The sequence below is a fragment of the Aulostomus chinensis genome, chromosome 4 (assembly GCF_037954235.1).
Source record: "Aulostomus chinensis isolate RoL2024-O1b breed Wild chromosome 4, RoL_Achi_v1.0, whole genome shotgun sequence".
Lineage (NCBI taxonomy): Eukaryota > Metazoa > Chordata > Actinopteri > Syngnathiformes > Aulostomidae > Aulostomus > Aulostomus chinensis.
In genome coordinates this window covers 10,656,216-10,671,609 of record NC_141323.1, presented here as the reverse complement: position 1 = coordinate 10,671,609, position 15,394 = coordinate 10,656,216, and the positions used below count along the sequence as shown (strand labels likewise).

Here is a 15,394-nt window from a genome sequence, read left to right as displayed (position 1 = left end):
ACCCCTTTACCTCGACAAATCATTACGTACACACGAGCACAGACTGCAGTCAGTCAGACGGAGGCCAGGCAGGTGTCTAGGGGTGCCGGTGTTGTTCACAAGGTTTCAGAGTTTGGATTTTGATACTTCTGACTAGGAGGTTGTGTCGTCATCATGTCTGTCTTTGAGTAGAATTACAAAAAAACTACTAGAGGAATTTCCACAAACTTGGTGGAGAGGTGTGGCGTGAGCCATTAAGATCCTGTTGGGTTTTGGGGCAGGTCAGCAATCTCAAACTAATGGAGCGCAAGACATTGTCCAGATGTACAACCGCAGACTGCAAGGAGGTCTTGAGGGCATTTTTTCATTGCATTTTCAGAGTTTTTTCTTTATTTATTCAAAAATTACATGTTTTTGTAATATTTTCTTCTAAATAGGTTGCTTCTCTGAAGGACTCTGTTGATGAGAAAGGATCTTCTACTTCAATGTAAATGTTTCCTCTATGTTGACAGCTGAATGGGGCACAGATGTCTAATGAAAATAGGCTCAAGGTGCAGCTATTGTGTAGAATTTCTCAAATATAGAGTTCTATCCTGTATATTTGTCGGCCAACACAGACATCTTAAGTCAATGATCAAATCCCTGAAAGCAAGACCGGCCTTCAGCAAACGGCAGGCTAATCTCAATTCTCCACTCAGTATTTGACCGAAGAACCGGCTGAAACAAAGACTGCTGTGTGTTACAGCCAACACAAACATCCTACACCTTGGCAAAATAAATCTTTAGATCCCTGACTGCTCTCAAATTCTTCTCGAAAGCCCCGGAGAATCAGAATTAGAGAGTATCTACACGAGTTTTTAAATCCGATGAGCTGCGTGATACCATCATCGGAGGTGGTAAAGCATTATATCAGCCACATACACACTCCGGCGCAGCAGGTTGAGCATGGAGGCTGCAGGAGTGGTCCTGTTCCATTTGCAGACATTAGCACCGGGAGATTAATTTGTCCCCTTCCATTAGGTGGGAAAGCAGCCATCAGGGCTGCTCGGTTATCCATTAGCAAAAAGAAAAGTACACAGACAAACTGTCGCCATCTAAATCGTAAGGTGTCATAAGTGTGTGTTGTATCCTATGGATGCACGCGTGCCGACAGAAGCGAGACAGCGTGCTGAAGGTAGAACGCCCTCAGACCCCATCTAGTGGTTGGAGAAATTATGGGCAACAACAATTCCAGCGACGTTAATATGAAGAGCGTCGGCTCAAGGAGGCAGCTGGGATTCGGATAAGTCAGACATTTGCTCAAGTCCTGCTGTCTTCAAGACACCTCAAACAGAGGCAGCCACTACGTTTCGGTGACCTTGAGTGTTTCTGTGCCTCCTGCTTGACCTGGATCTGAGCGGTTGGAGGTGCTTTGGGGTTTGAAAGTGATCAGGACTGGTATTGTGGATAAAGAAGACAATCAATTGCACAGGAAAACAGCCAGCACACACCGATGTAATACTTTTGCGAGCCATCTTAGGGTATCTAGCTTGCACATGCCACTGAATATTGTTGGAAAGTATGGATGGATGGATGGACATCGTGCTATTATTGCTTGGTACATGCTGATTTCAGCAGGTTACATTTAGCTTTACAAGGACAAAGAAACACTATGATACAAGGTTTTGACATTTGAATGATGGGACAAAGGACAGCGGAGAACATTTGGCCTGAACATGGACTGTGCCAGTACCATAACTGAGCCCCGAGTGTCCCAGATGTGGCCCAATTGTGTTGCTGGTTTGACGGTTTAAAAGCGAATTTTTCATTTCAGTTCCACTTTAATGACAAAACCTGCATTTTCATGTCTCATATTTAGCAACTCTGCGCCGATGCTGAGTGAACGAGATGAAGTGAGAGGAAAAGAGTGGTGCAGAGAAAGAGGAAGAAAGAGAGAGCTAGAGGTTGTTGTTGTGTTTAGACTTGCCGTCTTCCTGCTGCTCTCTTCTCTTTTGTGAAGATTTTGACTTCATTAGAATTATAATGAACATCAGCGAGCCGTGCTGAAATATTTTTGGCTCCTTGAAAATAAATGAATACACAAGCAAATCAATTCAAATCTGCCCATTATGCCTGTTTTCTGGGTCGTATAAAACATGCATAATGGACCACACTATAGGCACACAGCGCCGTATATAGCAGGCAGCCATAATAAGCTAAATTAGAGCATCATTTGTCATCATTCCAGGCATCGTTAGATATTGTAAAATCAATTTTACATTCAAAATGACATCGACAGGCTCATGATGGCATATTGATGGACTGAAAGACACGCCGGAGCATTATGGCGGGAATGTTAACACTACGGCGGCTGTAGTGTTGGTATGTTTTATGTGCGAGAGTGTTTGGCTGTCGTGCTCCGCCGGTGTGATGATGTTGCTGTGTAGTGAGACTCGCTAATTGGCTCACCTGTCTCTCAGCCATCTGGAGCCTCTCAAAAAAAGGGGGGGGGGGGGTGTTAAAAAAAAAAACTAAAAGCGTCACACTGCGTCGTCCCCCCCCAACACCACGCACAAACACATACACACACACACACACACACACACACACACACACAAGCGTGAACATGTGATCTGATAGAGGAACAAATGTGGCAAATATCAAAGACAGAAAGCAAATCTATTTTCCCACATTTTTCAGTCGTTGCTGCAGATTATTTATTTTTTGCAGGGAGAACAACAAGTGCTCCTCTTCTTTATTCAGAGAACTATCGTAATCACGCCAAAAAAATTAATGTGGTAATGATTAATTATGGCAGCAACAAGGTTTCTGGGGTAGCAGTCGAGCAGCAATCAGGACTGAATGAGTAACAATAAGACATAAATATTGTTTTTGTTGAAATGTGCGCTTCAGCCCACCTCAGAGAGCACCAGCTGGAAGAAGAAAAACCCGCTCCACTATCCCAGAACACCCTGGGGCATGGCGTTCGTGCGTGCATGCGTGCGTGCGTGCATGCGTGCGTGTGTGTGTGTGTGTGTGTGTGTGTGTGTGTGTGTGTGTGTGTGTGTGTGTGTGTGTGTGTGTGCGTGCGTGTGTGTTTATTGATGCTGGTCTGGATGAATCTGCTGTCATACCTGGAGGATGGATGAAGTAAAGGAGTGTGTGTGTGTGTGGGGGGGGGGTTGATTCACAGGATGAGTGATGGGGTCAGGATGTAAAGCTGATAACCATGGTGACATCATTCACCTCCACCATCTTGCATGTTCCATTTGGCCAGTTATCAAATCAGAATTATGGTGATACTTCTCATAATCTTAAAGGCAAACTGCTGGCTGGCCACCAGCATCATTAGAGGTTGATATGTGGTTAAAAATGCAAAACAGAATCAAGAAATTACGGATGAAAAACATCAAAACTGACATCGAATAATAACAAGAGCCAATTTGTGCTCTTATGAAACTGCATCATTGTTCTGTTACCAAAATCCATCATCTTCCTGTAATTCCCAATTCTACCTTCCGTCAACATGCTCTTCTTTGTGTAAATTTGATGTTCGCTGCCTGTTCATCAACACTGAGAAATGTGGCGGATTTCTGCTTTGAGGCCTTTTACTGGATGACAGAAGACAAATGTGACGAGGCCTCCATCTCCAGAGCATAAACCAACGCTGTCAGATCCAAACCCCAGTTTCTTTTGCATAGGCTCCGCCCACAACACCCTGAAATTCAACCTTGACTCACACTTGACAAAAAAACACAAAGAACTTCCTTAGCAACAATAATAAACCAGTACTTATCAAAAAAATAACAAATATTTGCAATGTCATAATAATAATACTACATTAATTCATATAATGAGGCATTAAGCCTGGAGAATATTTGTGTGTATACAGTGTACACATGTGGTTGTCTTTGTGTGTGTGTGTGTGTGTGTGTGTGTGTGTGTGTGTGTGTGTGTGTGTGTGTGTGTGTGTGTGTGTGAATGAGTATGTGTGTGTGTAATAGTTGTTATTCTCTCAGTACCCAATATATTCCAGGTCAGTGGTCTGAATCACACTCAGAGAAGTAAGCTCCTCCTGAGTCACTGTATGTTCACCTGCCACCCAGTGTGTGTGTGTGTGTGTGTGTGTGTGTGTGTGTGTATAAATGTGTACAGAGTCAACCCTGTGTCACTCAGTGAAAGAAAACGTGAGAGAGAGACAGGACGGATTGAGAGGAACTGAGAGAAGAGATGTCTAAAAGTCTGTCCAGCCCTTCTCACCCCCCCCCCTCTGCCACCCCTCCCCCATCCCTCCTCCTCCTCCTCCCCTCCTCCCCCCTCTGTCCCCCGTCCCTCTCTGTCATTAGTGGCTCTTCATAATTCATGTGTTTGGATGAAAAATGAATGAACAGTGAGCATGACACCTGCATGGCCTCACCCAATTAAAAACCCAATGAGAATTTTAATCCCACTTTTCCAACTGAGACAATGCGTGGAAAGACAGGAGTAATGTGGCGGTGCAGGTGGGAAAACGAGGCCAGACAGAAGAAACATCATTATTGTTTCATGTTTTTGAACAAAATTTGCATACCATTTGTATGAGTTAAAATTCCTGCGCGATCGTTCATGCGTAATCTTACGAATGTCTGGCAAACGCAAGCAAATGCCACACGTTGTTTTATTTCTCAGTTCTACAACACAACCCTTCAACAATATGTTAAGCTGTGTAAAATTGTGGAAACTGTCAAGTTAGGTTTTAAATTACCGGATCAATTCAAAAATGGCTGCAAATGTTCTAAAACCTGACTAAACCCACCAAGTCTCGTCACCATAACAAGAACCCGAAACGCCTCTGTCTCACAGCAAACGCCCAGTTTTGTCGCCATTAAATGTGCTACACTGGCCACGTGCTACAGAACAGGTTTTGTGAGTGACTTTTTCTCGGTATATGCGACCCTGAGATGATGCATTTTGGATCATATTTTGGTCCTGAAATCCTCGGGCCAGGCTGAGACTGAATGGAAGCTCCACAATGGAGAAAAGCACGTCTTTATCAAGTTGACTTTTTGTATTCTGGTGCCAAACGACTGAACTCCTGCTTGCTGTCATGACGGCGCCGAGTGCTGACCAGGAGCATCTTCTTCCAGACTGTGGCACTTTCTGGACATTTTCTCACTGGGGGATAAATTAGAGCTCAGGAAGAAGCCTTTAACACTGATAACTGTCACTGCTGAGCAGAGAGAATACTCCAGTCACTGTCTTCTGACTGCAGTGAGCCAGTTCCCTGCTCATAAATATTCAGATGCAGGAGGACTGGGGAGTGGAAGGCGGGGCCAGAAGCAGCGCACTGAGCAGTCGCTGTAGCGAGGGACCGCAGTTGTCATGTGGCAACCAGGGAGGCAATAAGGGACGCAGCGTACCGGGACGCCACATTGTGTGAATCCCTGTAATTATAGTCTCTGCTGTCTATGTGTGTCTGCTTCTGTAAACAAGAAGTGTGTGTGTGCATTTGTGCATTTCACACACACCTGCAGCCCTGCCAAACTTCAGAGCGACGTTGTTTCTGTTCCACTCGTGAGCTCTGACACGATTCATACGCTAATCAACGCTTGTTCGCCGCGATTTGTGCTGTTTTCGTGTGTGTGCATCCTCCCTGTCTCAAGAGGTCGCGTTGCTGTTATGCTGTGTGCCTTCAAAGCACATTATCAACACAAAGACCGGCAATTAAACACACACATTTGCACAAACACACACATGATCCTTTCTACACTGTCTCCAGCATCAACTCCTTCCTCTTCTTTTCTCTTCGCTTCTTTTCTCTCACTTCTGTGTTGCACTTCTACTCCATCTCTCATTTCCTGTCCTCCCCCATCCTAAATTCCCCCATCCATTCCCTTGCTTCCACTTTTCCCATCATGCCCTTTTCCCACCTCCTCCTTCCTGAGCTCCTCTTCTTCCTCTTGGCCCAAAACAGACTCTTAAATAACGAGCCGGGTGTCAGTCAAGCTGCCAGAGAGCTTCATTAGAGGAGGAGAGCACACAGGATCAAATTATATGCCCAGTTCTCTTCTCTGTGATTCTCTGTGTGTTTGCTGGGGATTGTGGGGGGACGGCGGCGGTGGCGGCAGCAGTGAAGGCAGATGAAGTAAATACACATTTTGGAATTACGTAGCTGTGCGGCGGATTAGCGTGTAACTCAGCGTTGTGTGTGCGTGTTAGAGCGAGCTGATGCGACAGTCACAGCCTCGCCTCTTTTCTCCAATCAGAGAGAAAAACAAAAGCAAAGCATTTTGCCTAATTATTCACAGCCAGACGCTTTCTTTTTCCCTCGCTTCTTTTTCTACGCTGCAGCTCCTTCAGTGCTCGATCTTATTTTTGATCTGAGCTGATGTCCCTGCTGGTTTTGCCTGTGAATATAATCAGGTGAGGGCTGATATAGGAAGATCACAAACGTCAATGTCAGGAAATGTCATCCCTCCAAGACATTTGGTCTACTGTCCTTTTTCCTGCAGGCAACATGTTAAATTGTACTTCTATGGAGAATGAATTAATATAAACATTAATAAAACCTATCTACATCAGGGATCCGACATTCAGGCCATTAAAATCTAATATTCTTTACATGGCTGGACAACATTTGTCAAAAAACACCGTAGGTTTTTCAATGGCCTTCTCACTTTCAAATGACCCATTAGACTCAGTTCATTTCACTCCAGTGAGAGAATCAGCTCACAGACACTTAAAACTCCCTTACGAAGGGCGATCCATCACACTGAGCATTCAGACACCTTTCTAGCCTGTCTTCGTTTCAGTTGCCAGTTCTTTAGCGAACACCAGTGGAGCCTGGGCTCTGGGCGTTACACCTGCACCCAGAGGTATTACGCGTAACTACACTCTATTTTTGTATTGGATTTGCTCTCCTAGAGTTGTCACTATTAGGTGAAAAGGTCAAAGCTGTAATTGGTGCACTTGTGTGACCCACAAGCAGTTAACATACAACAGATCAAACTCCCAAGACGACAAATTGAGGGAGGCAGTGCTGCGTCATGCTGAGCACCACACCAGCCCTCAGACAACCACACCAGGGCCGAGTGCTGACAGCCTGCTGCTCTGAACAGGTCACAGAGCAGGGGTGGGGCCCAGACACCACTGTGCTGATACCAGTCACTGCCATCCATGAAATCAATGAACCAGAGATACTATTTGATAGTGCGACACGCCCTCAGCCTGGGTGAGACCCTTGATGACTTTTCCAGGTGTACAACCACTGAGATTAGAGGGGGGGTGTGTCCCTGGAAGCTTAAGCTCTTGTTGTTGCTTTGGACAACATATCAGCCCTCCGAGCAGTTGCCGCCCTCAACAACTGGAACCAATGTGAGGCAGCAGGCAGGGAGGGTGCAGGCCAGACAAGAGAGAGACCGACAGCTGTTGGAAGAGAAGTGAAGCTCCACTGCAGAGCCGAAATGTGCAAGTTCCTCATCGCTGTTCTCCCTTCACATCAAGAACCTCCGTGATGGTGATACTCCTTCCTCTCCATTGTCAATCAGGTACTTGCCTTCACTACGTGGGATTTCAGAGAGGAACTAGCAAAGAGTGAGCTAACAGGCTGCTGCTATCCCTGCAGCTATCTTCCTCACGACCCGGTGATGGAAAAATTGAGAAAATTAGCATTTCGTTCCGAATCAGGCTAATCAGCGCATTTCTAACAAGCCTTAAGGAAATGCACTTCCCTGCGATAAAGAGTGAGAGTATATAAACGACGCTAGACAAATCACTGGTGAAAGGAAGCGTTAACCCATGGAACTCTCAGGGAGGTGCACCAGCAGTGACAGTGGCCCTAATCAGACATCATGTAGCTCCTGTACCACCTGCAATAGATGCAATCAAACTGACTTCCCTCACTCAAACACCTAAATTAAAAAGAAGCGACTGACTTAACAGCTCCCGTGAGAACTACAAGTACAGAAAAGATTCTCAGTCATTACCAGCGTTGGAAATGATTGCAGAATGAGTCCATTCTGACCTCACATTCCTTACTCTCACTCTCCTTTTTATTTTCTCGGAATATTTTCGGAATATTAGGTCATGTGAATTTCAAGCACTGGTTCAAATTTCAACCCCCTACTGGTATCCATGCAGATTGATTTTATGCACTGAGGTTCTCTAACATCCACATGTTAGATGGATTGTTTGCGGTTCTCACAGCATTAAGGCTGCATTTGAAAAATTCACATCTGTTTCCAACACTGATGTTCTGTCGCTATGGAACAACAAACTGCCCAACAGGGGTTGAAACAGAGTCTGTTCTTGATGTCGTAGCAGTCAGAACAGTTCTGCTGCCGCGTTATGGATCCAATAAATGTTGATGAATGTTCTGCTGCTGAGGTCTGTTGTAGACAACCCATCATTAATACTTGTACTTAGCAATGATATTTAATATCTGTTGCAACAATACGCATTTCCTGGGATTGTAGTCCAGCTCGCTGAGCATTATCGGTGTTGTAAGACTTTACAATGAAGAGCCGCTCTTTCTTTGTCTCTCTCCAAAATGGCAGAATGGAGGGGACAACGATGGTTTTTCAGTGCAGGATATTCACTCTTTTCCTGCGAGCTGCGTCTCGGATGAGAAATAGGTACTGCTATTTTAAGATCAGCTCTTATTTAAACCTTCTTCTCCCATCTCCTCTCACTTGATCTGCTGCTCTGTCGCCAAAGGCTTTAGTTTAATGACCCCTTCCTCTGCTGTAGATCTGTGCCGCGTCACATCTATCCTTTCCAATTTCCTTTCGTTCTGTCTTTCTAGACCCACCAACCTGTCCTATCTGCATCCTGTCTCTCTGGAGTTTCAGACCCCCCCCCCCCCCAAACAATACAGCAAACACCACTCCCACATTGAGGCTAAAATAACAACCAGGTTAGGCCTGAAGCCTGGAGAAATATCCTGTCTGCCTCAGGAGAAGACGAGGAGTGAGTGGTGGAGGGGAAGGTGAACAGGGGGACAGTTGGATTCTAACAGTACCTTTGTATCGGTCCAGAGAGGTCGCCGGCGTCCTGCCTGTAACACACGAAGAAAAGAGAGGATGTGTCAAAAATGCAGCGTGTTGTTCTAAAAATGACCTTAAACATGAAGAAACTGGATGTTACGGTTCTCTCATGCTACACTGACGAAACTCTGGTGTCACAAAATCTTTTCGATGCTGGTCAGTCAATAAACGGCAGCAGGTTTGATCCTATAGATTGTTCACAAGACGTAAGTGTGTGGAATTCAAAATTCCTGCGTTTTGCAGCTTGGTGATGACCATATTTGGATGAGATGGTGGTGCAGGCGTGGCGCGAGGGGAAGACCCGACTGAAAACCCAGACAAGGTTGCTGTTGATGGAAGGCGGACCGGGCCCACCAGCTTTGTCATCAACACGACCGCAGATGGGGCCAAGACTCAGAGCAACAGAGACCGAAAACTTGTTGATGATTTTCTCTTCATACAGTCACACCCCGTTTCTACCACAGTGGCATTTCATGAGAACCGTAGTGAACCGCCTGTGCTCACTAGTCACTCCTCACCTGATGACGAGTTCAGCAGGCTTACGTAAAAACTACGAGGCAGACTTTTATCAAACTTGGTGGTGAGGTGCAGCGTGAGCCGAGGAAGAATCCATTACATTTTAGGACGGATCCATTTGACACAGTACAAAAAAATGCCTTTTTTTAAACACTGAGTTGGATAGAGGTTGCGTTGGTGGAGGAAAACACTCTTCATGAGATCACGGGTGAGAAGAGAAATAGTGTAGAGAATAAATTAGAAAACCTTGTTCCCCACATTGACCTCTAAACACACACTTGTGGCAAAAATCCAGAGAAATCAGATTTCCTCAATGAACTGAAAAGGTTTGGATAAGCAAGGAAAACTGTTTTCATGAATGTTCACTCTACAAAAGATGTTTGTTCACAATTATTCCTAAAAGACCTGCTGCATCCTCTTTAGGTGGTGATTTGACTGCAGCTTGTTTCTAAACAGCAAACACGGCATGAGTCTGAACCAGTTGGGTTCCAGTGAAGGCAGCAGTATTTCTGGAAATTTTATATACATCATAAGATAATGGGACACCACACGCTCGCACACACGCACACACACACACACACGCGCGCGCCAAGACATCAAAACAGTAAATTGGTCTTGTGTGTCCTTGGGAAGCTTCTCCGATCCGCTGGGTTTTCTCCATAATTCCCTGCTGTTTCCTCTTTCTCTTTCCTTCCCTTTTTGTTTTTATCCCTTCCTCTCCCTCCTCAGTTTCACTGCATGTAAATAAATTGGTCCCCAGGCCCCACCGCCAGTGTGTACGAGAGCCGGCATCACACTCAACAAAAACACACACACACAACCCTCCAGAGCTGCACCGAATTAGCCTGGGTTTTATGTCGCAGAGGTAAATAAAATAATAATAAATGAACAATGCTGTCACTAATAAGCTGAGTGTGTGGATGAGTGTGTGTGCATGTGATGATGAAATGTGGAGGAAAAAAAGCCTTGCTCCTCCTCAACACAGCAGCCAATCACTGCTATCGCCACTCTTTGCATTTCAAAGACACACTCTTGTCTGTTTCATCTCCGACCACAGTGCGCTCATCTTGTTATCCTCACGCACGCGCACGCACACACACACACACACACACACACACACACACACACACACACACACACACACACACACACACACACACACACACACACACACAGACCATAGCCACCTCTACTTCAGCCCTTTTTCCAGATGCCATAAATTATGAAAAAGGGTAAATGGAACATCAAACACACACTACTCGCTGGCTCGCTCACACACACACACACACACACACACACACACTGCTCATAAACACCCACAGATACAAGACGTCTTACAGAGAAAGATCTGGCTGCACTCACCATCTCTCTTCTAATTTTAAATCTTCATACACAAACATTTACACTCTAATGACTTATTAACTTTTACACCACAGACTGATATGAAGAGCACTTCCAGCAGCTGAAATGTAAAAGCAGTCAGTAATGTTAGGAGCGCAACGACACCGCAGTCAAGCAGCTGACAGAACCTCCATGAGTCAATTAAATCCCCCAAAAGAAAGCAGAAATCAACTGAAATAATGCATATTCAGAGTGTTTTAGAATCTTCACATCAATATTCAAGATTTTCTTACACATATCAGTGTGGAAACTCATGTTGTGGTTTTGTTGTTGCGTGTTTTTCCCCAGAAGTGTGTGTGCGTGAGTGCGAGAATCTGCTTTCTATTGTTATCTTTTTAGTCATGGTGGCGGGAGGATTAAGCTGAACTGTACCTCATCCAGAGAAAAAGCACAAATCTTCAAATTTGTTTATTTTAGCATTAAGTGAAATATTGTTGAGAAGATTCCCCTCTCAGACGATAAAACTTTAAACCCATAGGATTACCTTCAAGTGTGTATTTTGCTATGTGTCTGGAGTGTTCGTCTCTAAATGCTTGCCAAGGCTGTTTTTGGGTTGGTTGGTTTGTCATGACATGGACATCGGTGCATGTTCAGTCTCATAAAGTTTGGAATCTCTAATGAAGTTTTTAAAGGACCTTTCCCACTGGCCAAAAAACCTCAGTAACACCCGCAAACATCTGGCTTTTGTCTGCAGGGGAAGTGGGTTCACTCCCGGGTCACATGACGACTGACGTGAACACACCCTGTGTGAACGCAGTCGGACCTCCACCACCAACAAGAGCCTCACATCTACACCATCTAGACATCATCACTGCGCTCCACGCTGCTGTCTGCTTTACCCTGAAATGTCATCAGTCTACCTGCAGCAGGGAAGGGTTAAATAAGCTTGCTCAGCTGAGAAATAAAGGGTATAAGATTATTCTTAATCTGAAACCTTTACAATCTAATTTGAATGACTCTAAAAACCCCAAATTAAACCATTTATCACAAATCCTTTGACATATGTACGCATTTCTCTGAGAGGAAAATCACCAGGATCGACTAAAAGTACATTTCTTATTCTCGTTTTTATCAGTCATTATTTTTTCCAAAAAATACAACATTTGCACCAACCACATCCAGTAAAAAACAAAAAATCCTGTGGCCTTCAGTGCAACTGTAAAGCCATAATTGACTCAGCTGAGACTGACAGCCACATGACAAAAATTCCACAAATATTCAGCTGAATTGGAGGCCGCAGGATGTGAAAACAGACGAAAATTAGTACTTTCACCGAGGCTGTAAAAACATAATCAGTTTAAAGGGTGTGAGTACTTTTTTCTCAATATTGGTAATGCTTATGGGAAAAAAACACTGATTCTTGTTTTTGTAAAATAAATTATCCTCAAGAAAAGACTTTTTGGGAGGGGGGGGATTTATGATGTAACAACTGTGTGATGTAGCACAAGAGACGTTTCGGAGTTCGACCCACTTGTCGCCGTGATTGTGCCGTTTCCATAGAGATGCAGGACTTTATATTGCAGTGAAAAAATGAGCCCAAGGTGAGCATGAATGTGACAGGAGTAAAAAAAAAGAAAGAAAAAAAAGAAAACAACAAAAGAACCAACCACCCAGAAACTGCTGGAGGTTCAGGTGGTTAAAACAGGGCGATCTGTCACAGGTGTTGAAAAGTTTATACTCGGGGAATAAGTGGTTTTCACGGGCCTGAAAACAAGTCAGTGGGAGAGGCAAGGCAGACAAAAATGTTCCACATTAGCACACAACAAACCTTTTTACATTTCAAGAGGCTGAGGAGACTCAAGAGAACTCAAAGGATATTTTGTCCTTTAACATGTGACTGAACCATCTCAATAAGCTCCACAACTTTAAAATGATCATTTCTTATGAGAGTGAATGTGGACATTTGTTTGAAAACCAAAAGCTTTTAAAATGATTTCCAGAGATTGAACTGTAGGCCTGGTGAGATTAGGGTAGGAATTGATCACTGGGATGGAAACAGATGGGAAAACTGCATCCAGGTGGAAAGGAGCCAGACTTATGCTTCATGACAGACAGCTTTTTGGCGACACGTGTGATTCGGAGCTCAAACTCCTACAGGCCCCATGCCGCTGCGGGCCTGGCAGAGACGAAAAACGAAGCTGAAGCATGAGGGAGTCCTTGGTGGACGGCTGACGGAGCCAAAGACGGAGCAGGTGGCAGGACCCGGCGAGGACCACGGGCATATTTGGACACATTGTGATTAACAGAAGATTTGACACAAGTGCGTGCGCGCGCCCGCACACTCACGCACGCACACACAGACACACACACACACCCAGCATTAGTGCTACATGATGGGAGACACTATGAACCAGCTGTCACTGCACCGCTGAACACCATGACGAGAGTATTCCCACGTCGGAGCTTTTAAAGTGATTCCACCTCCCTCTCCTGCTTTTTTATAAACTCACACAGACAAAGAGATATTGGAAGTGATGTGGATGCTGCTGTCACGGTGTGAAACAAACGAGGCTGTGTTGAGACCTCGTGGGACTGCTGTTAAGCCATTATCAATGACACGGGAAACCAGGTTACAGTGAGAAATCAGGTTACAGTAGAATATCAGAGTTCAAATACACACCGCAGCGAAGCTGGTTACTGCACACCTGAACGCTGAGCTGCAGCTGGAGAGTCACCAGATCATCTGAGCGTTCAACAGAACTTCAGCTGAATTTCTCACACCTTCGTACTATGTGTTGTGTGTTGCAAAGAGGAACCAACTGCCAGGGATGACGACGGATGAAAACTCAGCTAACTTGGCTAACTCACACACATCTGCATGGATGTAAAAGATAAAATGTTCATTCTTGGACATTAAAAAAAAAACAATACAATCAAATAAAATCATAAATAAAACACCCTTCTTCAGGTATTTCGGACATTTTTTCCCACTGTGAGCTCACTTTGTCTGTTGGTGTAAAGTGAAGAGTAAAATCTCTGGTATAAAACCGTTATAATGCCATGTATCATTTAAAAGAAAAATAAATGTTGAAATTCTGCAATAGGACAAGATGGAATCCATATATACTCCAGATATGCCCAAGTGCCCATAAGTATTACCAACACATGTTGACACATTGAATTATTCACTCTTTTACAACCGCGGTAAAGCAGATAAAGCAACTATTAATAGCTTTTTCACATCCTGGAACCTGCACCTCAGCTGGATTTTAATCTGAATTTTTCCGACGTGGCTGTTGGTGTCAGCTGAGTCAGTCGCCGCTTCGTGATGGCGGAAGAGAGCAGAGTTTCATGTTTTTTAAGGAATCTGCATCGTGCGTTTTCCGGCAAACTTTGAAATGCTTCTGGCTTAGATAAACGGTGTAATTGCATGAATGAAACACAACTTTTCAAATGAGATTAGCATGATTTTTAATTCACTGTTTATCCGTTGTAAGATTAGCGACATGTTGTTACAGCTTATGTTTTCTCTTCTTTTGAGGTGATTTGTTTTGGGATTTCACGACCAGTTAATTTGGACTTTGTGAAGTCACTGCTTCTCTCACACTTCTCTGTATCTGTATTTGGGATCATTGGCGGGCTGCAACAGTTTCTCTCAGCATCAATCAATTATTTGTAGTATTGATTGAATTTTGTTGACATAATGAAGAAGCAGAACACAGCAGCTCAAATGAGAGCTGTTGGAAGCAGCACTGTTGGCTTCTTTGAATGAAATATTAACTGAATAATTAATAAGTTGTCAATTCGTTCTGTGCCAATCGACTAATTGATTAACTGCTCCAACAAAAGATCCGTTTGCTGCTTATCCCTCCTGGAGCTCTGATGTTCGGTCTCCTCCTCCTCCACAGCCCATCTGTGTCACTCTAACACTATTTTCAACACTTCCCTTCTTCGCCACCTTCCATCCCTCCTTCCACACAAACCGCTTTCAATGCCGTACCCACAATCCCCAACCAATCAAGACACATCTCGAAACGCTGATAAATACATTCACACACTCATATTTCACACCCATGAAGGACTTCCCACCGCTTTCTTCATCTCAATCTCATCCCCGCCCAAGGTGTTTGTACATGTGTGTCATTCCACCTCAACTGTGCCAGGTCTTTAGATCATGTCAGATGTGGGCTGCTGGCCCGCCTCCAGATGGAAGCAAACTCTCCCATTGGACGATGACTCTGGCGGATACTCGTGCCAAAGTGCCGAAGGGGTGAGAGGACTGGACGACACCAAGACCCGAGTGACACAGACGAGCTGCTGTATTAATCAGCTCCACAAAGACTCAACCTGCTGGTTCATACCGACAAATGTTCCTGCACTGACCTGAGAGCTGCAACAACATTTGAAGCGTGACAGGTTTTCACAGCGATAACACGTCTGGAAAGACTTCTCTCGTGTTTATCTGCACGCTCAGTATTTTCCAATGAGAAAATGCTGAATAGGCTACTTCTACGTTTGGCACTCGTCCACCCAGAATCTCTGAAGCTCTGCCAAAA

The 15,394-nt window shown here is 44.5% G+C and overlaps 1 protein-coding gene across 15 annotated transcripts in view; it reads right to left on the bottom strand.

The window, feature by feature from the left end:
* Nucleotides 1-15,394, bottom strand: part of celf2 (cugbp, Elav-like family member 2) — a 202,007-nt gene that overhangs the window by 152,548 nt on the left and 34,065 nt on the right. For all 15 annotated transcript variants that reach the window (XM_086201703.1, XM_086201705.1, XM_086201704.1 and 12 more), the window contains exon 2: nt 8,957-8,992. In XM_086201703.1, the coding sequence (XP_086057829.1) occupies nt 8,957-8,992 (36 nt within the window). The remainder of the gene's footprint in view (nt 1-8,956; nt 8,993-15,394) is intronic.